Here is a 26669-nt window from a genome sequence, read left to right as displayed (position 1 = left end):
TCCGGTCACCTCTCCCATCTTTCACCCCTTCATGCCCAGGAGAGGGAACAGTTCTGCTCTTCTGTCCCTGTGCTACTGCACTGTCCTTTGGGGGCTTCCCTTGAACACAGCTTCCTTTGTGTAAATAATCCCTTCGCTAACTCTTCTGGAATAGTCCCGTTTTGAGCCTGATGGGACCTCAAAGTATGGACTGAGTACTTTGTACTGAGTATGAGTCGGTGAGGTGTGACATTGGATGACTGAGGTGTGCCCTGGGGCTGACCCACCTGGTGTGGCTGTAGCCCTTGGTTCACGTGAGGAAGAGGAACCAAGCTGTGAGTCTGGGGAGGGGTGCTGGACTGGAGACTGCAGGTCAGGTTAAGTTAACATGCCGGATTTCATATCCTGGCAGAAATAGTTTTAGGTAATTGTTTCCTGATTCATTTTGACAGGCATGTATTGGAAAACTAATAGGTGTAGACGATAGGAAATATCAGAAAAATTTCCCTTCTCCTTCCAAAGAATTAAATGCAAATGAAAATGAGGGAGGGGATGGTGAACAATATGTAATGAATACCTCCTGTAGTATCAGTCAATTTGCTTACATTAGCTTATTTCTTCTCCTCAGCAACTGTTAGGGGTAAGGTACCAATTTCTCAGCTTTACAGAGATAGCATTTGGGGCTCAGAAACTTCAAGGGATTTGCCAAGGCTCACACATCTGGGACTTCGTGGAGCCATGATTGAAAGCCCAAGGCCAGTCTGTGAGAGCATGATGCCCATGTTTCTCTGTCTTGGCCAGCTCCCCAGTCTGAATAGTGATGTATTCCAGGGTTCAGATGAGAGGTGTAGGTGAGCACACTTCAGCCTCTCCTAGTGAGGAGAGCTGTGGCGCTGTGCGGCCATGCTCTGCAGTGAGGCAGGGAGGAATCTCTTTGCAGCCTCAAAATCGACACACCGCCTGGCCTCCCAGAGACTGGAATATGATTTCATAACAGGAACGAGCCTGGATATCTCTCAGGACCAGGTTAGCTTGTTTCTGTTGCATAGGGCTTGGTTCACTCCCTGCCTTTGGGTACCCTCAGTTACTGCTACTACTGAAAATGATCCCTTTCCCTCTCTTAATTATATATGTGTTTTCTACTCGGTGGCTTCTCTTAATCTGTACTTCTGTTCACTCATGATTTGGCTCAGTCAGTCCCTTTCTGTCTCTTGGCTTGCCCCCATGTGTCTTTTCTTTCCTACTCCCATTAACACTGGACAGAATCTGTACTAATGAGTTCAGATTGTTGAGAGAGAGAGAGGGAGTATGTATGTCTTCTCACGTGCCTGGTCTGGATCTAACTGTTTGTGCCAGGCCAAGTGTGCCTGCTCAGTCAGCCAGTGAATTGTCCTTGGGTGAGGAATCAACTCCTGGTGCATTCGGCTAGGATTTGGGTTAGAGAGTGAATGAACATCTGTGGGGCCCGTGATTCTGTCTATCACAGTCCACCCTCTGGTCCCCAAAGGTTTGCATCCAGTCCAAATGCAGACTATGCACAGAGTGTCTCCAGGGTCTTCTCAGTTCAAAACCTCAAATCTCATCAAAACCTCATCTGTTCAAAAGCCTAAGTTCTTACTGTCTAAATCACCTAACTCATATTCTCATGATTAGGGCATGTGCATATTTGGGCGGGGCATTTTCCCCACCTACCAAGAACACTTACCATCATGTGATAAGCATTTTTTGTGGATTATGTCATGTAGTATACTCACTGTGTCAGGCATGTATTCTCAGAGTCATCTCATTTTGCAGTGAATGCATTCAAACTCGGGGGTTCAGTACTGGGCCCAAATGCAGAGACTAGGGAGTGGATCCTTCTTGGCCCTGAAGACGCTTGTGCTTCCCAGAATTTGCTGCATATTCAGGCCATCTGGGGAGATTTTAAGCCTCCCAGTGAGCCGGTTGCACCTCAGGCCAATTGCATGAGAATCCCAGGATGGGAGACAAGCATCCATAGTCTTTGCAGCTGTTCAGGTGATCCCATTTTGCGGCCAAGTTTGGGAGCCTCTGCTCTATAGCCTCTGTCATCACTACAGGTTGGTGTGCACGGGGAAGGGTGCACGTGGTCAGGGAAGCCTTACCCGTTGGAAGGGAGTTTGAACTGAGATTCAAGGAGTTGACTGGGTTTAACAGTAAGGAGGAAATTGCACAGAGAGGAAACAGCTTTCCATGTCGGTGATTTGCTCAGTATTTGCCAAGTGTGATTGAATTTTTATGTTTCTGTGAGAAGGTTCAAATAAATACATTCACAAATCAAGAAACAAACAAAAAAGAGCTCCTTTGTCAGAACATCCATTCCTATTTATGGCTTCAGGAAAACAGAGCCCCACGGTTATCACTGTTGTGTGTGCTTTTTGTGAGGGAGATAATTGTGGAAATTGGGTTGCTTCCAGTCAAGTGCAGATCCTTTTGTGGAGAAAATTTGAGCCATCCATGTATCCCATTTTACGGTAATTGAGACTGAACTAGCAAATCATTAGTGAAGCAAAGGAAGATGATGGGCCCTTTATTCAAAAGAAGGGTGGTAAAAATGAGGTGATAGAGGAGAATTAAAATCGGATGTCGGGGAAGGGAGAAAGCGTGCCACCCATCTCTCAGCTCTCTGGGCGGGGAGGAGGGGGCACCTGTTGGCAGCCAACGGGCAGGGCTGTCCCAGGAGGAGCCGACCAACAGCCATTTTGATCCTGACTGTCGGCAGACGGCGCACAGCTTCTGGGTGAGCCCTGCCCAGGACCACCCTCCAGGCCAGGCAGTTTGGGGACCTGGTGCATGCTCGTTCGGCTTGCCACTTACAGATGTTGGCCAGTGTCGCTGTCTTTCCCACTGTCAACTTTGAAGGTAATGAAATGCAGCTTGTGTAAAGGAGAGTAAACAATCGCAGTGTATATTTCAGGTAAATCAGCAGGTGAAGCTGCCAAATGCGGCATTTGTTTATTTAAGAGCCCCTCAGCTGGGAGGGCCTCATTAAAAACTTGTCTTTTCTTCCTGCAGGACCCCAGGGAATAGCAATAGCTCCATGTTACTCAAACACACACACAGTGGAGGGGACGGGGATGATAGTGGAGAGCATTCAGTTTGTGAAGAGCGAAGAAACAGTGTGGTCCCCCTCCCCATTTGGCTGGTGGGGCTAAAGTAAGGAGCAGCATCCTGGCTGAAACGCCCATGATGAAGGCGCCCTGCCCTCGGAAGCGTGTGTTTCTCTGCTCCCCCTGCCCCCCATTTAGCACTGGGGCTGCAGTGCACAGAGTAGGTGCTTAGGAAGTGTGTGTTGAGTTGATTTATAGAAACTGATTTAATGTCTGTGTGCTGAAGATGTTTGCTTCTTTACTTCTTTTTCTGAAGATTCATTTGCCTACAACATATTTGGGAAGGAAACGTGAAGGGCATAAGCTTTTAAACGTACCAGCTCCATTGATGCAGGCTTTCCCAGCTTGCTTTCCTGCCTCCAGGGTCACTGGCCTCCACTCCTGGCATGATTCCTGGGCTAGCATCATCTTGAAAACACCTGAACTGTGTCAGTCACCAACCCCACCCCAGCTAAACCCCTGGGGGCCCCCTGTCACCTGCCAGTCATTACCACCCATCGCTGAATAATTTTTGAAGCCTGCACCCTGTACCAGTGTATAAATTCTTACATATCGGTTTACATGCAAGTACATACAATCTGCATATTTAAGTAATAGACTGTTTCCCCATTTTAGATAGAAATAGTTATGAGTAGACATTGCACAGTTTTCTTTTTTCACTCCCGTGGATTTTCTTGAGCTCTCTCTGGGCTGCATATTCCCTGGTTTGAACACTATGGGGTCTACCGGATACCCATTTTACAGATGAAGAAATTGAGGCTCAGAATAGTCAAGTCGCTTAAGTGCCTAGGGTTATATAGACAGTTAGTGGTAGAGTCAGGCGGGATTCTAGCCCAGCCCCTGGGACAGCTGACTGCTTTAGGTTCTTTTTACCTACTGATAACCTTTGTGTAGAATCAGAGGTGGGAGTTTTAGAAGGTTGGGTAGACATGGGGCCCCAAGTATTAAAAACACTAATGGAATCATTTTAGGTTTATACATTTGGTTTTTTTCTGATACTCTTAAGAGTTTATTGTAATGAATTTTCATGCTGCAATAAATACTTAATGAAACTGTGTGATCCATTAGTTAAATGAAATGTTTGTAAGTATGCTTTGTTGCTGTCACATAAATTCCTTTAATATTGATGAAACCTGGTTCTGACATTTGTTAGCTTTGAATTTGATTAAAGAAACACATTTTGTGCCTCCTGTTATCCCCCTGCTGAAGGTTGACCAATACCCGAATAACAGTGTTTGCCTTCTGAAACATAGCACTTTATTTTCCCAAAAGAGCTTTTGCTTAGCTTTCATGTATTCCCATTCACCTAATTCTTTAAGTGATATCCAGCACATCCCATTTTACAGATGAGTAAACTGATAAACCATTTACATTGTTTTTCTTTAATTGCAGATTTTCTTTTAATGCTTGTTTTTGAGAGAGAGTGTGAGCGAATAAGCACGAGTGGGGGAGGAGCAGAGAGAGAGGGAGACACAGAATCTGAAGCAGGCTCCAGGCTCTACACTGTTAGTACAGAGCCTGATGTGGGGCTCAAACCCACGAACTGTGAGATCATGACCTGAGCTGAAGTTGGGTGCTTAACCGACTGAGTGACCCAGGCTCCTTTTTAATTCCAGGTTTTACCTTAGAAAGTCAAACCACCAGATAGCTGTATAGAAAATTCCCACTTATTTTTCTGTTCAGTTAAAAAAAAAAAAAAGAAAGAAAAAGAAAGCATGCTTTATTCATAGAGAATTTAAAATGACTTGGGTCACATTGTTTTCACTCTCTTTAAAACTGTTACTACTAAATTATGCTTCAGTATTGTGTTCTCAGTGTAAATTAAAAGTTTACATTGAAAATTCCCTGTTAGAGTTTTTGTAGAGACAGTGCTGATGCTAATGTCTGTGACAACACGCTGTGTTGCGTTTATGAAGGCTTATGGGTCTTTTTCATTCTCTAGTTCTGGTTCAAAGTGGGGGAAGGGGGCAGGCTTTATTTCAGCATCAACCTTGTGAAACGTATAACTGATCACATTTCCCTCTTTGCTTTGGCCTCTAGGAATCTTGTAGGCACCATTATAGCCTCTCTCCTACAACTATACGGCATTTTTTTTTTTTTTGGTGCCCTATCCTTGTTTCCACCTTCGCCTTTATTTCCAATTATTTGTTTCCTGTCACTCCAGTTTTCCTCATTTATTCACTTGTATTCTGTTAGAATGACTTCCTATAATGCTTTCTGCAAGTTGAGGTTCCTTTCCTTTTCTATTTTTTCACAATGCGGAGTAAACATAATCACCAGACAACATAATGAAGACATAAAGAGATGTCCCCCACCTCTGATTTTTCTCCCCTCTCTTAACACACACCGTTAGGGCAAAACAGCCTCTGGTGGGTGAACAGTCGGGCTGTTGATCCATGAACTTTGTGGCCTTCAGAGTTTCAAGCCAGAGTATTATTTTTCTTGAACTCTGTGGTCAGAACAGGTGGTAGCTGTGTGTGCTGTGGGGATGGTGGTCTTTTCCAGTAGTGACAGAGGTGGTCTCCTTGAGTAGGCTTCTGTTGAATCTCCTAGAGCACTTGTACTTCTGATGCCTCCAGCAGCTTCGAATAAAATACTGCCTTTGGCTTCCGGCAAAACCTCACTCTTTCCTATTTTATTGGCTCTGAAAAGAACAAATGTGCAGAATGAGCAGACTTTAGGCATTTTCCAAATGGGCTAGATCAGATCAGGGAGCCCTTGACATGTTTGAAAAATAGAAAAAGGTTTGACAGGCTAAGTCTATAGCCTCACGGATGCAGAGGGAGAGGATTCGGGAAGGGCTAGCTTCGGCTGCATAACGAAGGAGTTTGCAGTGACCTGGGGGGCAGGTAGATGAAAAGTCTTGGTGGCCACATATGGCATAGAGGCATAGTATAGAGAGGATGCCCAGAGCTCAGGAAGAAAAAGAGCCGCTCAAAACAACTGCATTCCAGAGGCTTCCGCCAAGTCAGGCAGATACGGGGTAAAGTTGGAATCTGTAATAAGAACTGACAGCCATAAACTAATTTTAACCTCAGTTAGCCTTGGGAATTGGAAAGCATGCCATCTAGGGAGCTGGAGTGCGTTTGAACTTAAAAGAGAGGGCAGAACTGGCTTTGTTGCACACCTTTATGGGCCAGGGTCTGAGCTGGTTTTTTAGAATTTTTTTAAATTAGGAATAATCTCAAAATGACAGGAAAAGGTATAAAAAATACATAAAAAGTGTCCTATACCCTTTACTTAGATTCACTTACTGCTAATATTTTATCCCATTGGTTTTATTATTTGTGTATTCTCTATGTGTATGGATACACACATACATACACATATGCTCATATGTACATACATACATGTATGTGATTTTTTTCCTGAATCATTTGAAGGCAAGGTACACATATCTTAGCCCTTTTTCCTAAGAATTCAGATATTCCCTTTCATAACCATAGGAAAATTATCAAATTGAATAAATATAACATTGATATACTATTTTACTTAATATGTCATTTATATTCAAACGTGTCTGTTGATCTAGTAATCCCTTTTGTAATATTTCTTTTCGCTCTAGTACAGGATCCTATACAGGTGTTACATTTAGTTGTTGTATCTGTTTAGTTTCTTTTAAAATATTTCCTGGGGCGCCTGGGTGGCTCAGTTGGTTAAGCGTCCGACTTTTGGCTCAAGTCATGATCTCACGGTTTGTGAGTTTGAGCCCCGCATCGGGCTCTCTGTTGACAGCTCAGAGCCTGGAGCAAGCTTTGGATTCTGTCTCCCTTCTCTCTGTCCCTCCCCACATGTGCTCTCTTTCTCTGTCTCTCAAAATAAATAAATGTAATAAAATAAAATAAAATATTTCCCCAGCTTCTCTTTGTCTTTTATTACTGTATTTTTGAAGGATGCAGTCTCCTCCCCCCTTCATTTTTAAATACATGATCTGATTGGATTCCTGGCCAGAATACTACATGGTAGTGATGTATTCTAGTGAGGGCATTACATGATCTCCATCTGCCCCTGTTTGTTAATGTTAATGTTAATAACCTAATTGAGGTGTTGTTCAATTTCTCATTGTATCATCAGTCACACAAGTGTAAGCGGTAGGTGGGAAGATGCTTGAAGACGTGCAAATGTTTTCTCATCAAAAGTTTCCCTGGATTTAGCATTTATGGATGGTTCTTGCCTAACTAAGATTTATTCTGATGGTTGCAAAATGTCGATTTTATGCTCCACACTCCCTCTGTATATCCCAGGCAGTACCTGTTCTTCTGTAAGCAAGACAGCCTTTCCTTCTTCCTTTTATCTGTTATCACTATGGATTCATGGAGTGTTTTTTTTCCAGTGGTGTATTATTTATTACCATCCTTAAATTACATTGGTGTTGAAATTATTCCAGATTAGGCCGATGATCGCACCTCCAAGATGGCTTCTGTATCCTCGTGACATATACCCATTGTTTGTGTTTTTCTTGAGCCCTTCCTTACTTGATAGAATAACAAGATATTTCAGGCTCATCTTACACCTGTCCTGCCCTAGCTTTGCCATCACCCATTTCTCTAAGAATCCCTGGGTCTTTTTACTGGAGAATGGTAGTAAAAAACCAACATCTAGGTATTACGTACCACATTGTCACTTGGGTCTCTTTGCTTCTAGGCCCGTTCAGTGGACAGAGTTAGGAGATATATTTATATAAACGCATGTATGCGTACGTACAAATACAGATGCATGTATATTTTATAAATCATGAGTTTGCTGGAAATCACCAAGTTCCAGTCTATCCCTACAGTATTCTTTCCTGGCTTCCCCCTTTCCATAATTTAATGTCTTCTCTTTTATAGCGAGAATTTGGCTCCCAAGAACATCTAAGCCTTTCTCCCTTTGTCCAATCCTGTAATACATCTAAAATAGTTTTGCAATTGCTTGGCCCAGAACACTAACAACAACAACAAAAAGACTACTTCGGGGTTTTTTTTTTTTGAAGCTCCTCCTGCTACACTCCTGCCCAAGACTGAATGTAAACCGTCAGATTCTGTGTTCATAAATTATTTGGATTAGTTCTTTCTCTCACCCCTTCAGCGACTGTGTTTGTGATGTTCATGTGAGATACAGTTGGATTAATTTGTCTCAATCCACTTCCAGTCGTAGCCTTCCCCCTACTTCTCACGCCTGTTCATTTATTTTTTCAGGTATGTAGAACGGTAGCTTCCAAATGGGGAGATTATGCAGAAAGCTGTACTCTGAGAGGTATCACCCTCTGCCATAACTTTCTACCCAGTCACCTCGTCAGCACCCCGATTTCCCCACGTAACAAAACAATGTCGCTGTGCTCTGCCTTGGTGGTCCTGTGTTTCTTTATGTGAAGACAAGCAGATTTATGTCTCTTTTCCTGACTGCCCAGATCTTCCCACCTACTGCCCTGACTGCTCATTGATCTTCCACATGTTACATACTTGGTGATGGTCTTTCCATTTTACTGATGAGGACACAGGCTCCTCATCTGTCCCAATGGAAACTTTTGCACCTTGTTAATAAATGGCCTGTTTTGGGTGCTTTATAGTTTGGATAAAGCTGATTAAAATGCCCAGGTCACAAAATCACTGTGCAGGTAGCGGCAGGCAGCTTTTAATCCCCGCGATTGCTGCCACTTGAACCTAGAGACCTGCCTTCTGGGAAGACTCTCTTCATTTGTGTTTTAATTACGGGATATCCTTTTTTTTTTAATCTTTGTTTTTAATGTTTATTTATTTATTTTGAGAGAGAGGGTGCAAGCGGGGAATGGGCAGAGAGCGAGAATCCCAAGCAGTCTCCACAGTGTCAGCGTAGAGCCCGACTCGGGGCTCGATCTCACACACTGTGAGATCGTGACCTGAGCTGAGATCAAAAGTCAGACGCCTAACTGACTGAGCCACCCAGGCGCCCCTGGGTTATCCTTATAGACTGAAATTTGCAGTGTTCTTAGCATATCACAAAGGCTTCCATCTGGTTGTGGGACCTGGCTTGGAGGTTATTTTGTTTTGGTCTTGTTTGATTTGGGGGAAATTCACATAAAATAAAATTACACATTTTAACGTGTACAATTCAGTGGTATTTATTACATTTATGGTGTTGTGCAGCCACCACCTCTATCTTGTTCCAAAACCTTCTTATCACCCCCAAGGGAGACCCTGTACCCACGAAGCATGTGCTTCTCTTTCCCTGCTTGGCAAGCACAGATCCGCTTTCCATCTCTGGATGTATCTATTTTGCATAGTTCATATAAATGGAATCAAACAGTGTGAACTTTTGTGTTTTCTTTTACTTGGCATGATATTTTCAAGGTTCATCTGTGTTGTAGTATGTATCAGTACCTCATTCCTTTAAATGGCTGAACTAGTACTCCTTTGTATGGATATTCCACATTTTGTACATCCTCTCACCAGCTGATGGGCATCTAGGAGTATTCTGAATGAAGGGAGAAAAAGAGTAGTTTATACCCTGCCCTGTGCTGTGCCCCTTAATAGCCATGTGACCATGGACAAGCTACTAAACTGGCTTCTGCTTTTCTTTATTTGTTAAATGAAAATTAATAATAATATCTAACTCTTGGGGCACCTGGGTAGCTCAGGTAAGTGTCGACTTCGGCTCAGGGCACGATCTCACGGTTTGTGAGTTCGAGCCCTGCATCAGGCTCTGTGCTGACAGCTCAGAGCCTGGAGGCTGCTTCAGATTCTGTGTCTGTCTGTCTGTCTGTCTGTCTGTCTGTCTCTCTCTCTGTCCTTCCCCTACTCTCTCTCTCTCTAAAAAATAAATAAAACATTAAAAACTTCAAAAAATAATATCTAACTCTTCAAGTGGTTGAAAGATTCAGTGAAGGAAGTTCATAGCATAGTACCGGCAAATAGTGGGCCCTCATAAACGTTAGCTATTCTGCTGTAGGATCATATGAGCTGGGTAGGTGGGAGGAGAGAAAGCGCGAGTTTGTGTTATAGGAGGTGTTTTACTGTGTTGCTCTGTTGTAGCTGCTCAAACCTTTGTGCTTGATTGTGTGTGTTTTGTGTTTTTTTGTTTTTTAAAGGCCTTTCTGTTTTCTCTGCTTTGTGGTTTGGTGTTTTCGTGCCTCCCCAAACTGCAACACCCCCCCTCCCCCGATCACTGAACACAGAATTTTACATTTAGAAGCAGTTCACTAGACAGAACGTCTGTAGTGGAATGTTACATAATTCACATTTAGATTTGAAGAGCTCATTATAAAAAACCTGACACACTTCAGGAATATTAAATTACTGCAGATTGTGTGGAGCAAAGAAACATTATTGAAGCATTTCAAAATTCTAGGCGAGCCTGAATTTAACTGATAGGGTCCCTCAGCTTTTACTGGGGGAAAATGATTTGAGTTGTCACGTGGTTTCTGGCCCTGGGGGACTTTAATCTCTTTAATTACAAAGAAATGAATTTCCTAAATAATTTGGAGTTACTTCACAGCATATTCCAAACCTCTGGCTTTTGGAAAATTAAAGGGGATGCCAGAGTCTGGGCCATGGTATGGGCTCTCCATGCTGCAGCTTCCGTATTTAAGTTTTTATCTGAAATGATGTTGGTTTCCTTTCATTATTGATAACGGGATGTACTTCAGAAATCCACAAGTAATGCTTTATAACACTTGAACACAGTCACAGTTTTGTCGAACAGGCAGTGCTGGAAGTACCCACAGAATAGGGAGAGGTGCAATATTGTGCTTTTTATACAAAGTTGAAGGGGAAAGAATGGCCCAGTTCCTAACCAGTTTTATATGCAGACTTTTAAGAGTGCTTGGAATTGTGTAAAATCTATATATTTCAGCCCCTTTTATTATTTATGTGTTAGATACCTACTGTGTGCAAAACAAGCACAACAGACATATCTCTTGGAATTGTGTAAATTCTATATATTTCAGCTCCTTTTATTATTTATGTGTTCGATACCTACCGTGTGCAAAACAAGCACGATGGACAAGAGATAGATTCTATCTCTTCCTGCAGTGTCTTTACAGAGCAGACTTAACCTGCCTTATTTCTTATTCTATCAAGGGAGGATAATAGTATGGACTTGTAGTCACATACCCCCATATGACCTTGAGCAGTTAACACAGGAAATTATTAGTGCCTCACATTTACTATATGTTTTCCAGGAGATGTGTGTGTGTTCCAAACATGTGATGTGTGTGTTCACGCTTAATTTCCGCAGCCACTCCATGAAGTTGACACTGTTACCCCCATTGTACACATATAGAAACTGAGGCCAAGAAGGGTTGGTCACTTCCTCAATATGACCTTGATTGTAAGTGGCTGAAACTAGGCAGCTTGCCAAAAAGCAGATCATAATATAAGCAGGGAGAGATTCTTTGTAATCGAGAGATTGGAAAACCTTTCTGCCTAAGACACTTCTTTGAACTGAACCTTGAGTGGTCAATAGCATGTCAAGGCAGACTCGAGAAGAAAGAGTCCCTAGAAAAGTAACAGCACAGGGAAAAATTGGGAAGATGTGAAAGTACGTCACCTCCCTACTAGACTTATGTCTCCTTTTGTCAGTTAGGCTGTTGATTTCAAGTCTCCTTGACTTCGCACAGCTGGTCCTTTTGCCTGAAACTACCATTCATTTATTTTTTATACATGTATTTATTGAGTGCCCCTTGGTCCTTCCTCTTATTATCCACTTGATATAAGAATTATTCTTCAAGACAGCACAGTATAGGGCTCCTCCTCTGAGAGGTCTCATTGACTCTTCCAAGAAAAGGTGAATGCTTGCTCCTTTGTTCTCCAGTACACCTGGTATTTGTTTTAGTTCTGGTTGTGTGTATTACAGTCCCTTACGTGGCTAGCATCTCTGCTCCTCTGAGTATCTTTGAGGACAGAAATAATCTGTACTCTTAGCCAGTGTGGTTGCACAGTTGATGTCTTGTGACGCGAATGAGCCAGCATTTGCACTTGGCCCATGGTACGTTCTTAGTAGATATTTATTGCAGTGAAATTATAAGTATTATTAATAAAATGAATTATGTCCATAAGTGGTGAAGGTTTGTGGCTCTGTCAGCTCCCTTGGAGCATTGTCTTTTGTCGGGAGAGAGGTAAGAAAGGGTGTGAGGGCTAGTGGTGTGGTCCACATAGATGGCACAAAGGTAGCAGGAAAAGTTCTCATTTTCTGTGTATGATTTTATGGACCCCATTCTAGGAAGACAGTTTTCCATTTTCCTTGGTTGTGGCTTTGTATCCTGTACCTCAGACTCCTTTCAGTCAGGGCCAGTGTTTTTTTTTGTTTTTTTTAAGTAGATAGGTTGTTAACAAATAAACAAACAAGTATCTTTGGATAAGGTGGGAATTTCCCCATTATCGAGCCTTACTCTAATTTTACTTATTTCATTGTTGTTGTTTTTTTTCATCCAGGTATAATTAACACACAGTGTTCTATTAGCTTCAGGTGCACAATATAATGATTCAATCTCTATGCATTACTCAGTGCTCATCACGAGAAGTGTGTTCTTAATCCTCTTTACTGATTTTACCCATCCCCATCCCCCTCCCCTCTGGCAACCACCAGTTTATGCTCTATATATAAAAGTGTATTTATTTGTCTCTCCGTTTATTTTGTTGAATTCCAGATATCAGTGAAATCGTATGGTATTTGTATTTCTCTGACTTACTTCACATAGCATAATCATTTCTTGCAATTTGTAACAACATGGATGAATCTAGAGGACATAAACCGTACCATATTTTATGTGACTTTTATATTAGATCTTCTAGTTAAGCTATCTTTAGTTGTCATGACTAAGAGGTTCGTTTTACTACTCTTTTTGAACGGAAACTGGCATTCAGGGTCAGCCTTTCTGGATTCAAGCATTCTAGCTAAGTGGGATGAGCTAAGAATTGGCTGCACGGTTTCAAGATCCATTTCTAGTAGCTTTATCTTAATTTTCTTTAAAAATGGATAACTAGTGAAATGTTTATTTTCAACTGAACTCTCACATATAACTATCCGATAGATAGTCACCGGGAAAGACTGTTGACTTGACACAGGAAATACATTCATTCAATTTAAATGAAATCAAATGAGATAATGTATGTGAAGCAGTAGCTAAGGGCATAGTGTATAGTAAGTGCATAGTAAATACTAGCTGTAATTGAAGTGGTTGTATTATCATTATTATCATTATTATCTCTTCCCAGCACAGTGTCGGGACTTAATAGTACCTAGTAGTGTGCATTGCATATTTATTAAAGAAAAAATGAAGGGACTGTGTGGCTGCCTGATTCTTTTCTTTTTCTCCTCACATTAAATGCTTGTCTGCTCTTATAGCCCAGGAAAAAGCTGACATAAAAATTGGCTTGCTGGAAAGTTTCTCGGCCCCATTTGTCACCTTACCCTTGGAGCCCAATTGTATGTCAACTCCATGTCCCCTCTGATGCCTGGCAGTGAGGGACAGACCACAGGTCACTTCCCTATGATCTGCTTTAGCTGCCAAGGCTCTGATCAAGCTTGGCTGATGGATGGGTGCCCTATTGTTGGAAATGTCTCCCCGGGGTTGCTCAGGAAATGTGCCTTTGCTGTATTTTCTGGGTGGCATCTAGTGCTTGAAAGCAAGAAACATGGAAAACAAGAAGTTGGGTTTTGTCCTTCTTGAAAATCCAGTTTTAAAAGATCTATTTTGAGTTAGGTATCTAGTTTGAGAGACAGTTTTTCAGATAGACCTCTCATTCCCTTCGCTGCATACCCCGCCAATGACTTGATGAAATTGTGTGCGCAGTTTGCACAGGGAGACCACGATTTTCCTGTTTTTGTATATCTGACTGTTCATTTCCCCTCTTCCCACTAATTTTTGTTTAACCTCAAAAGGGTGATGATTCTGAACGTCCTCTTCCTTGATTTGTAGCACGCGGAAGGAGTGAATGAAATGTGCAGCTCGGGGCATTGTTTCTGAAGGGAGGAGTCGTTCTCTTGGAGAGGAATCCTCCATGAGCCTGGCCGAGGCCCGGGATCTGTGTGAAGTGGACTAAGGATTTAGTAGGATGTCAACTGAGACAGAACTTCAAGTAGCTGTGAAAACCAGCGCCAAGAAAGACTCCAGAAAGAAAGGTAGGGTTGATTTGTTCCTTCCTAACTGGCTGTTGATCTGTGCAGTGCCTTGTCTCTGGAATGATGTACAGTACTGTCTTCATGATGGCATGTGGTTTTTAATGGTTGCCAACTTAATTTGCTGTTTTCTGTACTTGTAGTATAATATTTAATGGCTTTCCCCTGTTGCTTGGGTAAAGTCCCAAAATTATGTTCATAACATATAAAGACCTTTTTGATATCCCTTCTCTCCATCCTTCCAGCAACATCTCTGCCTAGCGCCCTGCCCCCTATCCAATCGTGTTTACCCTCCAAGCATTGTGTCTACTGTAGTTCACTGTTGCAAAATTCTCAAATTCTAGCAGCACCAGAATCACCTGGGAGGCTCGTTAAATCACAGATTGCTCGGTCTCATCCCCAGAGCTTCTGGTTCAATAGGTTTAAGGTAGGGCCCAAGCCTTTATTTATAACAAGTTCCCCAACAGCAATTGATGCTGTTGCTTTAGAGACCAGACTTAGAGAACCACTGGATGATTAATCCAGCCTGAAATACTTACGTTGCTGCCCAATTTTTCCTAGACTGGTTCCCTCTTATTCTTCAGGTTAGTACTTACCTTACTCCCCACATGGGGTTGGTTTATTTTGTTTTTGCTGCAATAGCACTTCGTTAGTATCTCACTTTATTAAAAATGCCCTGTGTTTTTTTCAGTTGTACTATATATTCCTACATATATATATGTACTATATATTCCTTCAGAACTGGACCTCTCATTCACCCTTTAACTCCAACACTTAGAAAGTGCTTGACCCAGAGGAGTCACACATGTATCTTTTAATGAGGACTGGCACGCACAGGTTGATCATAAAGTAATTCTATCACTTTTCAGGTTTTCCGGGGAATTTGGCCCTATGGCTTTATGACCATGCCTTTCAGTGTGTTTGTCTCCTGGTTTAAATTAGGTGTAAGCAACTTCATGCTGTGTGTGTGTGTGTGTGTGTGTGTGTGTGTGTGTGTGTGTGTGTACACATGTGTGCATGCCTGTTCCATGTGGTTTCAGCTCTTTCTCTCCCATTTTCTGAGCTGCATGGAAGAGGATTAATAGAGTTCTCTTTCAGGTGTTGAAATCTGTCAATACGGACTTGCCAACCGGGATGCACTTAGTTGCTTTGTATAGGCAGTGATTTGTTTTGAGACACTGCTGTGCCGGCCCGGTCATGTTTTGGGATGACACGTGTCTGACACTCTGTAGGAAGCACAGGACATAAATGTAATACATGTGCAGATCCTGGACAGCCAAAACCTCAGGAAGGATTGTAAATTTTGCTTTGGATGTTTACTTGAAACACAGATATTTTGGAAGTAGTCTATTTTATTTTCTAAAACTTAATGTAAACCTTTATGCATCATGGGCTGAGAATAATAGGAGGAAAGCAAGTGGGTGAGAAAACAGGTCTTGGGAGAACTGCTACACGGGAAGGGGGTGGGGGGAATATTGCAGACCATGATACGTACTAGAATTCAAATGCTTTTTCAGTGAAAACTGACACTTATATTTTTGCTTCAGATTTAACCTTTCCACGAAACTTGTGCTCTTGTATGCTTAATATATTAAGAATTGTATCTTACTGCATATCTTTTCATTCTTAATCTTAACATGCAAAACGAGGGGCATCCTAAGGAAAGGATTCAGGTTTCCAGAACATTGGCTCAGTTGAAGATTTGGAATGGGGAGCGTGAATGAAGGTGACCTTTTTAGAACCTCCTCATCTTAATGTCTTACATGGTTCTAAAATCAGCATGATACATATGCAAGGAGTATCTGCTAGTGAGTGGCCAATACCATGGAGTCTGGGCAGGCTGACTTGGATTCAAATTCTAGCTGTGCCACTTCCTAACTGTATGACCTTAGAATGTTACTTAACCTCTTTGAGCCTCCGTTTTCTCTCCTATAATAAAGATAGAATATTACAGACTTCACAGGCTTACTATGAAGAATGGTTGAAATAAGGTGAATTAAATACTTAGTATAGTACTTGGTGTATTACAGGATCAAAAAATCACCTTTACTTTTTTTTTCCTCTTCCTTTTCTCTTGTTCCTTCCCTTTCCCCTTTATCCTTCTCTCCTTACTTCTTGCCCCCTTTCTTCCCTGTCATCTTTCTCCATTTCCCTCTTTTCTCTATTTCTCATCTCCCATTTCTACTCTCTCCCCCTCATTTTCCTCTTCTTCATATTCATACTCTTCATTATCTATATTATATTGTTGTCTCCTATCCCATTCTAGAACAAGGGGATCTTAAAAAGTACATAGGTGATTTGTCCTGAAGTAAGATTTTACAATTGTTTGTAGTTATGTAACAGTGGTGAACAATATGCATTCTTGATATACTTATTTGAGTCAAGGCACCATGAAAGCACGTACATACATTTAAAAAAGAGAGAGAATGTGTCTGTAACAGGATTAATTTATTTTGTCTTCTTCAGTTTCCACTGTCGAACACTAAGTATTCCATTAAGCAAATGTTGCTGACTGGATCAAAATAAGTAGAACTTGAAAAGGAAATATTAACAGTTTATTTATTGATCTTGAATCTTGATTATAATACTGTTTACTAAACTTTTTAACTAATTCTTCCAACTCCTCTTTGATTTTCCATGGAAGCAACATACAGCCTTTTAAGTAGGTTTCTATCTTCCTCTCTAACCCTTAAGTAATTATTCTTTTTCTTGTCTTATTGCATTGGCTGGGTCAGTCAGTACAGTATTTAGTGATCGTAGGTATCCTTAATTTGATCTTCAATTAATATAAATGCTTTAAAGTTTCATGTAAGTGTGATATTTAAATTCTTACTAGAGATTTTTTTAATTTTCATTCATGTATCATTGTATAGGAAGTATTTTTTTATAAATCCCGAATTTGCAGGTTGAATTTTATCATATGCTTTTTCTAAATTTATTGAAATGATTTACATATTTTTCCTCATAATTTATATTGTAGTAGATTTTACTGTTGCATTTTTCTTATCTTCATTTTTAAGGTAAATACTATTCGTTCATGATATATTATTTTCTGTATATGGATTTGATTTGTTGATATTTAACTTAGGACTTTGATATCTCTATTCATCAGCATGATTGGCATATAACTTTCTTTTCTTGAACAATCTTTGTGCCTGGTATTTTAAAGTTTATAATTTCATACAATGAGTTTTGTTGCTAAGGAAACTGAGTAATATTTAAGCCTCTTTCTGGAAAAATGTATGTTTTTCTTTTTTTTTTTTAGTAATTTCATTTGACTTTTTAAAAGCTGCATATGCTTATTACTGAAAATTAAAAGAAACAAAGTAAGCATGACTATTACCATTAATCAAAAATAACTGCTGTTCTCATTCTAAATTAATTCCTTCTGGACTGCCTTTTCAGGATATGTGTTTGAGATCATACTGTTCATACAATTTCATATCCTGCTTTCTTATTTCACATTATTTTTTTGTGTGTTATTTGACATTACTCAGATTATTACATGATATTACAGGCTAGAAGAGTTTTCCCCCTTTGGCAAGATTTAGATGGTTCCTGGGGCAGGTATTTTATTTCCTAAAAAAGAATACCTGACCATGTGGGTTATCTATCATGAGGGAGAGTGGCATAAAGAAAGTTAAGAGGCCCTTTAGAATTTCTCACAAATCTACCACCCTAGTTCTTTAACCCAGGCTGTTGAAATCAAGTCAGATAGTTTCCAATACAAGTCACAAAGGGGCACATTTCACCATAAAATGCATTTCTACACAGGCCATGTATGAGATGTAACTGGAGTATTCACAATTCAAATAAGGGAAAGCTTGAAAGTAGTAAGAAATGAAGTTGTTTTCTTCATTTCATTTTTATTGGATTGTGTCACTACACATACAGCTTGTCAAACGGTGCCTATTCCAGGAGTGGAATTTGATGAAGGACGAGAATGTATATTTTCAGGTTCGTTACCTGCCATCAAAGGGGAGAACGGTTGACACACTTCTTGTTACGGGTAAACCCAGCATTAGGCCACCCAGGAGAAGACTGTGGTAAAGGTATATGTCCCAGGATGCGCACATGAAGACGTTTCTGGGGGCATTGCCTAGAGTTTTTCAGTAGGCGCTGTCTGGTAGCTTAGTGTGGTAGGAAGAGCACTAACTTTGGAGCCTGACCTGGTTTTAAATTCTGACTCTTTTCCTTCTCTACTGTGTAACCAGAGATCCATTATTTAGCCTCTTTGAACCCTGTTTTTAAGTGTGTGTGTGTGTGTGTGTGTGTGTGTGTGTGTGTGTGTAATACATGTCATCTGAAGGGGGAGGGAGATATCATGGGTTAAGGTCCAGCTAAGGATCTGCAACATAGCAGCTGCCTGGTCAGTGTTAGCTTTTCTGCCCTCTTCCTTCTGAGTCACAGTTGAGCACTGTCTTCTGATCCTCTAGAAACATGTGGACATAAACTTATTCACTTTCCTTATATTTATATGAGAGTTAAATCCAAGGACCATTAGTTAACAAAACAACAACAACAAAATGCTACCGTATTTCCTCCTTGAAAGATTTGGCCACAGCAATCAAAGCCCTGAGGAGTCTAGGAGAAGTTGGTTGTCCTATGGCAGATACCTTAGCTTTGGAGCCACATCAAGCTGAGTTTGAACCATGGCTGTATGCCTAAGTGTGAACTCTCAGGAGGTTTCTTAGAAAATTCTGGTTAAGGAATGGTTTCAGTGATGCCATACTCAGGGTCTAATCCCTCAACTACGCAGTTACCTCCAGAAAATATCCTGTTAACCCTGGCTTACCAATTAGGAGCTTATAAAGTGCTACCATATCCATCATCTGATTGGATCCTTAGGACTTAATTTTTTTTTAATGTTTTATTTATTTTTGAGAGAGAGAAAAACACAGGGTATGAGCGGGGGAGGGGCAGAGAGAGAGGGAGACACAGAATCTGAAGCAGGTTCCAGGCTCTGAGCTGTCAGCACAGAGCCCGACGAGGGGCTCGAACTCACAGACCGCGAGATTATGACCTGAGCCGAAGTCAGACGCCCAGCCGACTGAGCCACCCAGGCGCCCCGAGGACTTAATTTTTTTTAAAATTCTCTTGATCAAGCCTGTGGTGCAGAGCTGCCATTTCATCGCCTCTGCCTGGTGCTCTTGTCCTGTGGCAAAGCTGCCCGCAGTCTGTCAGGACACGGGGCCTGGGCTTGCACCTCAGGCCTGCCGCTCTAGGTCCTTCCACTGCCTCAGGGCACTTCCACTTTTCCAGCTTCTGTTTCTTCAGGCACCAAACGGATGTGAAATTATATTTGCTCGACCAAGTCTGAAACCTAGATGAGGCAGTAATTAATTAATTAGGTTTTTTGTCCGTAAGTATTTATCCAGCTCCAGCTGTGAACCCTGCCTGTGCTGTGCTCTGTGAGGAATATCTGGAAAGTAGACTCTGACTGCAGGTGGTTCCTGTAGTCAAAGAACTTCTACCTCAAGAAGGTCTTCTGGTTTTTAGAGGTCTCATCCTTCCTTAAAAAGATACATTTTTCCCTACTTGGCTACTTGTATTCATTCTCAGCCTACAACTATTCATAAAATGTATGTTCTGTTTTTACCCCGAATTTCTGTTTGTTATTTAAAATATCGTGTGCTCGGGGCACCTGGGTGGCTCAGTCGGTTGAGCTTCGGCTCAGGTCATGATCTCACAGTTTGTGAGTTCGAGCCCCGCGTCGGGCTCTGTGCTGACAGCTCAGAGCCTGGAACCTGCTTCAGATTCTGTGTCTCCCTCTCTCTCTGCCCCTTCCCTGCTCATACTCTGTCTCTCAAAAATGAATAAACGTTAAAAAAATTTTAGAAAAAAGTAAAATATTGTGTGCTCATCATAATTAAGAAAATTCTTTCTTACTAAACTCTTTTCATGCCTTTCCTTACCAAAAGCAAGTGAATTTTCATCTTAATAAACACAAAGGCCACAATATTCTAGAAGTCTCTATACAGTGAAACATGAGAAAGTTCTCTAGAAATCGAAGAACATGAAAGGTTTTTAGGAGTTAGCATTTGGGGGCTAGTCGGAACCTCTTGCTCACAGATGAGCTCTCATCAGAAGGAGTTGCTGACTTTCACTTGGTTACTCAGGAGCAGAGTCAGGGCTGGAACCCAGGAACGGGTCCCCGGGCTGGTGTTCCTCCAGCTCCTCACATTGCAGACAACTTACCTTCTTAGGACTAACTTCTTGGTATGTTTGCTCCCTCTTCTTTACACTGAAGACTCCTGGAAGAGGTCATGCTTTAGAAATAGATGATAGTAAGTTTGATTTTAAGATTTCACACAGTTTCGACTTGTGTATCCCAGGCTAGCTACTTTACCTTTCTTTCTTTTTTTTTTTTAATGTTCATTTATTTTTGAGAGAGAGAAAGAGCTAGCAGGGGAGGGGCAGAGAGAAAGACCTAGAATCTGAAGCAGGCTCCAGGCTCCACACTATTAGCACAGAGCCTGATGCCGGGCTTGAACCCGTGGACCAGGAGATCATGACCTGAGCTGAAGTCGGATGCTTAATTGACTGAGCCACCCAGGTGCTTGTAGCTACTTATCTTTCTGAGCCTCAACTTCTTCTATAAAATGGGGATAATGATGCCTATCTTGAAGTGTTGCAATGAGGATTACACAAGTGAATGATTTACAGCCCCTACCTGCCATAATTCTCTGTGCATAGACTGAGGAAAAGGAAACTTTCCCTTTCCTTCCAGCCCCCAGTTCGGCTGCCAGCCCCAAGAGGCAGCACTTCTCCTAGTGCTCTGGAACATAAAGTAGAAGGTACCCTCTTCTTCAGAGGCTCGTGGGGGAATCCCTGAGAAAAAGGAATTGGACCATCTTCAAATGAATGCTGGCTTCAATAATAACAGAGAAGTCAACAGGAAATAAAAAGGAGAATGGAGCATGTTGTTAAGCCACAAACGTTTATTAATAGACATCATTTATTGTGTGCTTCCTGCGTGCTAGCCATTGTAGATAAATTGCCCCTAATGAACCCAAATCTTACATCACCCCGTGGAACACGTGAGAAAATAATGTTCAGGGAAGCCAGGAGACTTGCCCTAAGTCAGGTGGTTTGTCTGCATAAGCTAGAAAGTAGTAGGGCTGTTGGATATTAATATCTGTGAGGTCTTCCCTGAAAGTGTGCTTTGGGTTTGCCTTGTGCCCTGTGCCCTGTGTGTATGGGTTGCAACGGGTCACCAAAGCATTTCTGAGGGCTGAGGAATCTGAAAAAATGACAGGGGCTACACTCTTTTTTTGGTTGGGGAAGGCATGGAAACAGATTAGCCACATCATGTAACTTTACGGCACCATTCTGTGTTGGCAGAATGTTTTGGATCTTGGTGAGCTAATTGTTCTCTACTGACCCTGTGATTTGCGGGCTTTGGAAATTCAAAATCAAGGATTTAATTAAAAGATGACGTCAATTTCTCTGAGGCTGATCCATAAAGCTCTTGGGCTGAGGTGTTGGGAGGGAGGGAGGGGGAGAGTACTGTTTTGGGTCAAGAAGTCCAGTTCTTTGTGTAAGACTGGCTGTCAGGTTGTATGATGTGTGGTGGGGAAAGACTTCTGTAGTCTCTTTGAGCACATGGCCTTGGATTTATTACAGGACACATCACTCATTGTGGTCATTCCCTGAAGACAAACTCATTTCAGGTTTCATTGGTGACTTAGTTCAGGGACTCATTTTAACTGGTTCCCTTCTAAGAAGTCAGGCTTTTTTCAAACCCTTCTTCGTACCTCCTTCCTCCTTGAATGTATTGTGTAACCCCAGCAGCACAGAGTACCCCATTACCACAGGGGACAGCACGCCATGCAAACCCATTGCTGTTTGCTCCCTGTCTCCTGCTGTGTCACTCTGCCTCCTCCCACCCTGAGCCACACTGAGCCTTAGATCCCAGGACTCTCTTCTGTGACGTCTGTGTCTCCTGCTCCTTCTACCTGGGTCATCCTTCTCACCCTGTCTCTTCACTTGGCCAGCTCCTAGTCATCCTTCAAAACCCAGCAACCGTCACTGAGCCATCATTCTTGATGTTTTGAGCTTCAAAACAGCGTTCTGAATTAGTCACTGCCATCAGCCCCTGTAACCTCCTGAATGCCTCCCAAAGCCATTCATTCTGTCTCTCCTTGCTGCCCCTCTCCCAAGTGCAGTGCAGGCTACCTCTCTCCGCCATCTAGATTGTTCTCACACCCTCCTAAGTGGTATTCAGGTTTTCAGTATTTTCCACCTCTACTGTTATGGACACCACTCACTAATGTGAAGATGCGATCAGGTCTCACCTCTGCTTCAGACCCCTCAGTGAGCAGCTCTGAGTGCCCTCAGGGTAGAGCCCCTACTCCCCCGCTCCTTGTAGCATAAAAGAGGCCTTGCCTGGTCTGACACTTCTGGTCACATCTCTCAGTGCTCTTCCATAATGGTAGTCCATTTGGTGGTGTGACTGAATTAATTTCAGTTCCCTGATCATACCATGTGATTTTTTTTTTTACATTTGGAATTTGGCAAATGCTGTTTCTTCTCCAAATAATGTATTTTCCTTTATTCTTTTCAGATCGAACTCCACTTATCCTTTAGTTTCAAGTTAGATATTCTTGTCTGCAGAAATGCCTTGGTGACCTGTTGTAACCCATACACACAGCCCCCCACTTGTGGGTCATGACTATTTTGTGTGCTCTCGAATGTCTCATTTTGTTCACCATAGTATATGTTTAGTTGTCTTTGTCTTCTGTATCACTCATTAGGCTGGGAGTCCTGTGATGGCAACATGTCTGTCTTGTTACCTACTTCATTTCTACCACTAAGTACAATGTTGAAAGATGTAGGTATGCCACAATGTTGGTTGAATGAATAAGTGAGTGAATGAATAAATTCATGACTAAGAAAGCCTCATTTAGCTGGATTTGTGAGGGGGTTCCATAGTACCCTATCCTCATTCGAAACATGACACTTGCCATGTTTCCTTTATAATTTTTGGCTTATTTTTCTGTCTCTGCCATTAGCCATGAATTCCTAGCACAGCACTCAAAACATGATAAGTACTCAATAAGTGTTTGTTGAATTGATTATCATAAAGTGTGGGAGAGAATGATTTGCACAAGGAGAAAGAAAATTACAAAACACAAACATCTCCCCTAAATGCTGGCTCTTGAGATTCTTATTATGTGGCTTTGAAAATTCCTACCATTCTGTGAACTGCTTCTTCTTTTGTGATGTGTGTCCAATCACGTCTGGTGCCGTAATTTAGCGTGATGTGGGCCATATTGGTAGTAAAGCTATAAGATTTGCCATATTAGTTCATGCCACTGCTTCATTAAGCTCAGTGTGCTGCCTGTGGCAGTGGCTGGGCTTGAATTTTGATGTTTAGAAGAACAAAGCTCTTATTCCTCCAAGTCCTGTGAGTCAGGTAAGGGTACACACCTTTGTAGGGTTGGAAGTCTTTATCTTTGCAGATAATCAGCAAATGCCCCAGAGCATGAGGTTTTATTATCCACTATGATTTGCTGAATGAGCAGACAGTGTTCCTATGTGTGTTGGGATATCAGCACCCTTTCCTATTGAGACAAAGTGTCTAGGATGGTCAGAGTGCATGTGTTGTAAGACCGAGTGATTCTGCATAGTCCATCAAAAGAGCACACGTAGAAAAAAGGCAAAAGAGAGGGTGTGGTGGAGGTGAAATGTTGGCTCATTTAAGCTCGAAAACCACCTTTAGACAAGTGTTCCCATTTTATAGGAGAGTCGACTAAGGCTCAGACGAATAGCTTGCCTGAAGTCCATGAAACTTGGAAATAAAGGAATCCATTTATATCTAGATCTCTCTGATCTCAGAGCCTGCCCACGTGCTTACCACTGGACTAAGAAGCTCCCTACTGAATTGTGTGTCTTCTTACCAAATACCAAGTAATGCTCACACTGAAAGACATCTTCCTACAGATTCCAGCAGAAGCACGGTTAGGTTGAAATGGCCACAGCAGGAGGAAGGAATCATGGCAGATGGTAGAGATAGAAAGGGAGTTGGAAAGGCAGAGGGAACTCTGGGTGTTCACACCTCTTCTCTGGCAGGGGGGAGGTTGCCATATACAAGGGTTCCACATGATTGATGGGGAAACATTTCCCTTCTAAAGAGGGTACCAGTTATTCTATGTTTTCCAGATATAAAAAGGTAAAGATGAGGATTTTGAACTGTGAATACATCAAAATGGATTTCTAGATCATAGTTTGGAACAAGCAGTCCAGTTTTGCAAATGCCCTGAAGCGATGAGTATCACCATTGGCCCAGTTCACCTCCCAGTGGGCATTCCCATATCAGAAATCATCATGAGAATGCTGGTGATGAGGGTAGCTACTGTTTATCAGCAATTATAAAATGTCAGGTAGTGTATTTAAACCTTTATGTGTGTTTTCTCTTGGACAACCCTTTGAGGAAGCTCTTTTTTTTTTTTTTAAATCCCATGTTTACTGATGAGGAAGTAGAAATTAAAGAACTAAAACAAAGTCAATGCCACCACTCTAGAACCTATGCTCTCAACAGCCCTGCAGTTCTGCCTAACTCATCCATTTAGCAAGTATCACATGCGCCTTCTATGTACCTGGCACCTTCTGAGCACGTTGACCTGCTTGGCTCTCCCTGAACATGCATGGGTTTTCTCCGGCTCTTTCTCTTCTCTCAACCTGGAAAAAAATCGCCCTAATCTCTTAGCTGGCTGCCAAGGCCTACTTGATCCTAAGATCCAGCTCAGGTGGTGCTTCTATGAGGCTCTTAGCATTTTCTTCTTCCCATGGAATTAAGCCTTCCTTTCCCCATGATTCTCAACATGTTTTTTTTTTTTTTTTAATTTTAATCCAGATAAAGCTTTTATGTCTTTCTTGCATCAAGTAGGATTGTACTTACACACCTCCCTTCCTCACTAGGTTGTATTTTAAGCAGAGACTTGATGGCCGGGACTGTGTCTTGGGGATCATTATATCCTCTCAAAGCTGGGACAGGGAGAATTTATTGAAGAGTTGTCAGTGCCAAAAATGGGAAACGACATTAATTGCACGACTACTAAATGCAGGCAGAGAACACAATGAGCATATGAGAATCTGTGAGGTTGGTAATACCCCCATTTTGCAGATGAGGAAACATACTCATGGAAGCTCAAAATATGTTCAAGGTCACCTGTCTTGTGCATGGAAGAACAGGAATTTTTAAACTTAGCTTCTAAAGGATCCAAAGCATGGGATCTTTCTGCTGTACTATGCTGTTTTCCAGCAGTGGCCATCAAATAAAACTTCAGTGAAAGCTCAATTCCTGGGGGTCTCTGTCCTGTTGTAAAGTGGCAGCAATATTTGCAATTTACTTTTATAAAGAATTTATATATCATCATTGTAGATTCTCTTCCCTCAGATTGGGGGCTGTCATCGCTTGAGTTTTTCAATTCCCCTGCCCGGCGGTGCTGCTCTAGGGAGAACTTGCATTCCGATTGTTAAACCAGAGGCAAGAAAAGCCATGCAGGAACTCGCATTGGAAGAAGCCCAGCAGATGATGAATAGCAGACCTGAATCTTATCATGTATTTCAGGATGATGTACGGGACTGTTGGAAACTGCCTTTGACAAATGTGCACGGGAAGGGGAATTATCTCCCACAATGAAAAATGTTCTTATTATGTGATCCTAAAAAGGATCAGGACCCCTATCATTGGGAAAATGATCATCCCCGTATCCCTTATTAACAGCGATATGGAAGCATGTGCTAAAGACATTGGACGTTGGACTGAAGCCGTGATGGATAGCCATGAGTGCTAAATCCGGTCGGGCTTATAAAAGGTGGCTTGATGCTTGATAGCAGGTGGGAAATGTGCAACTCACTGAGGTCGCTTTTAGCCCTTGCTTCATGAGGCTCTGCAAGACTTGTTCTTGCTATCTTAGCCAAGTACCCAATGGCTTTTGGTCAGGCTAAACGCTATGATTAAACAGTAGGAGTTTGGCAATATACGTTTGTAGGAAATAAAACCATTTCCATAAGGAGGAAAAGACAGGCATTTTAAATATTTAATCTCACCGTATTTTCACATGCATATGTGAAAACCTACAGTCCTAGAGATTCACTGGCCTGTCCAAAGCTAGAAACTAGCAGAGTGTGGATTTAAAGCTGAACAGTTTGATTTCAAAGTCTATGTGCTTTGTAGACCAAAATGGCTTTTAGTAAATAACCTCCTGGTTGGAGTTCAAAATGGTAGAAATAGAAACGAGTGAATGCATATGTGAAGGTCCTTACTGCAGCCTTTAGCACATAGTAGATGTTCAAGAAATGCTAATCAAATCAAGAATTGTCATCACAAATTAATTTTATTAGAGGTTGTGTAATGATTGTTGAGTTCCTTCCTTTCTTTCCTCCTTCCCTCTTTCCTTCCTTCATTGCTTCTTTCCTTTTCTGGGTGTTTGCTAAAACCAAGCAGAGTGTTGGCCACAGAAGATTGTAAGCAAGTCT

The 26669-nt window shown here is 41.8% G+C and overlaps 1 protein-coding gene across 23 annotated transcripts in view; it reads left to right on the top strand.

The window, feature by feature from the left end:
• Positions 1–26669, top strand: part of DAB1 (DAB adaptor protein 1) — a 1138205-nt gene that overhangs the window by 843348 nt on the left and 268188 nt on the right. For all 23 annotated transcript variants that reach the window (XM_023258762.2, XM_023258751.2, XM_023258753.2 and 20 more), the window contains one exon: positions 13984–14186. In XM_023258762.2, coding sequence (XP_023114530.2) covers positions 14120–14186 — 67 coding nt within the window. In that variant the 5' untranslated portion in view covers positions 13984–14119. The remainder of the gene's footprint in view (positions 1–13983; positions 14187–26669) is intronic.

This window comes from Felis catus, chromosome C1 (genome assembly GCF_018350175.1).
Source record: "Felis catus isolate Fca126 chromosome C1, F.catus_Fca126_mat1.0, whole genome shotgun sequence".
In the NCBI taxonomy this organism is placed as follows: domain Eukaryota; kingdom Metazoa; phylum Chordata; class Mammalia; order Carnivora; family Felidae; genus Felis; species Felis catus.
Note: the sequence above shows the minus strand (reverse complement) of the source record. Positions and strands in the feature narration are given on the sequence as shown.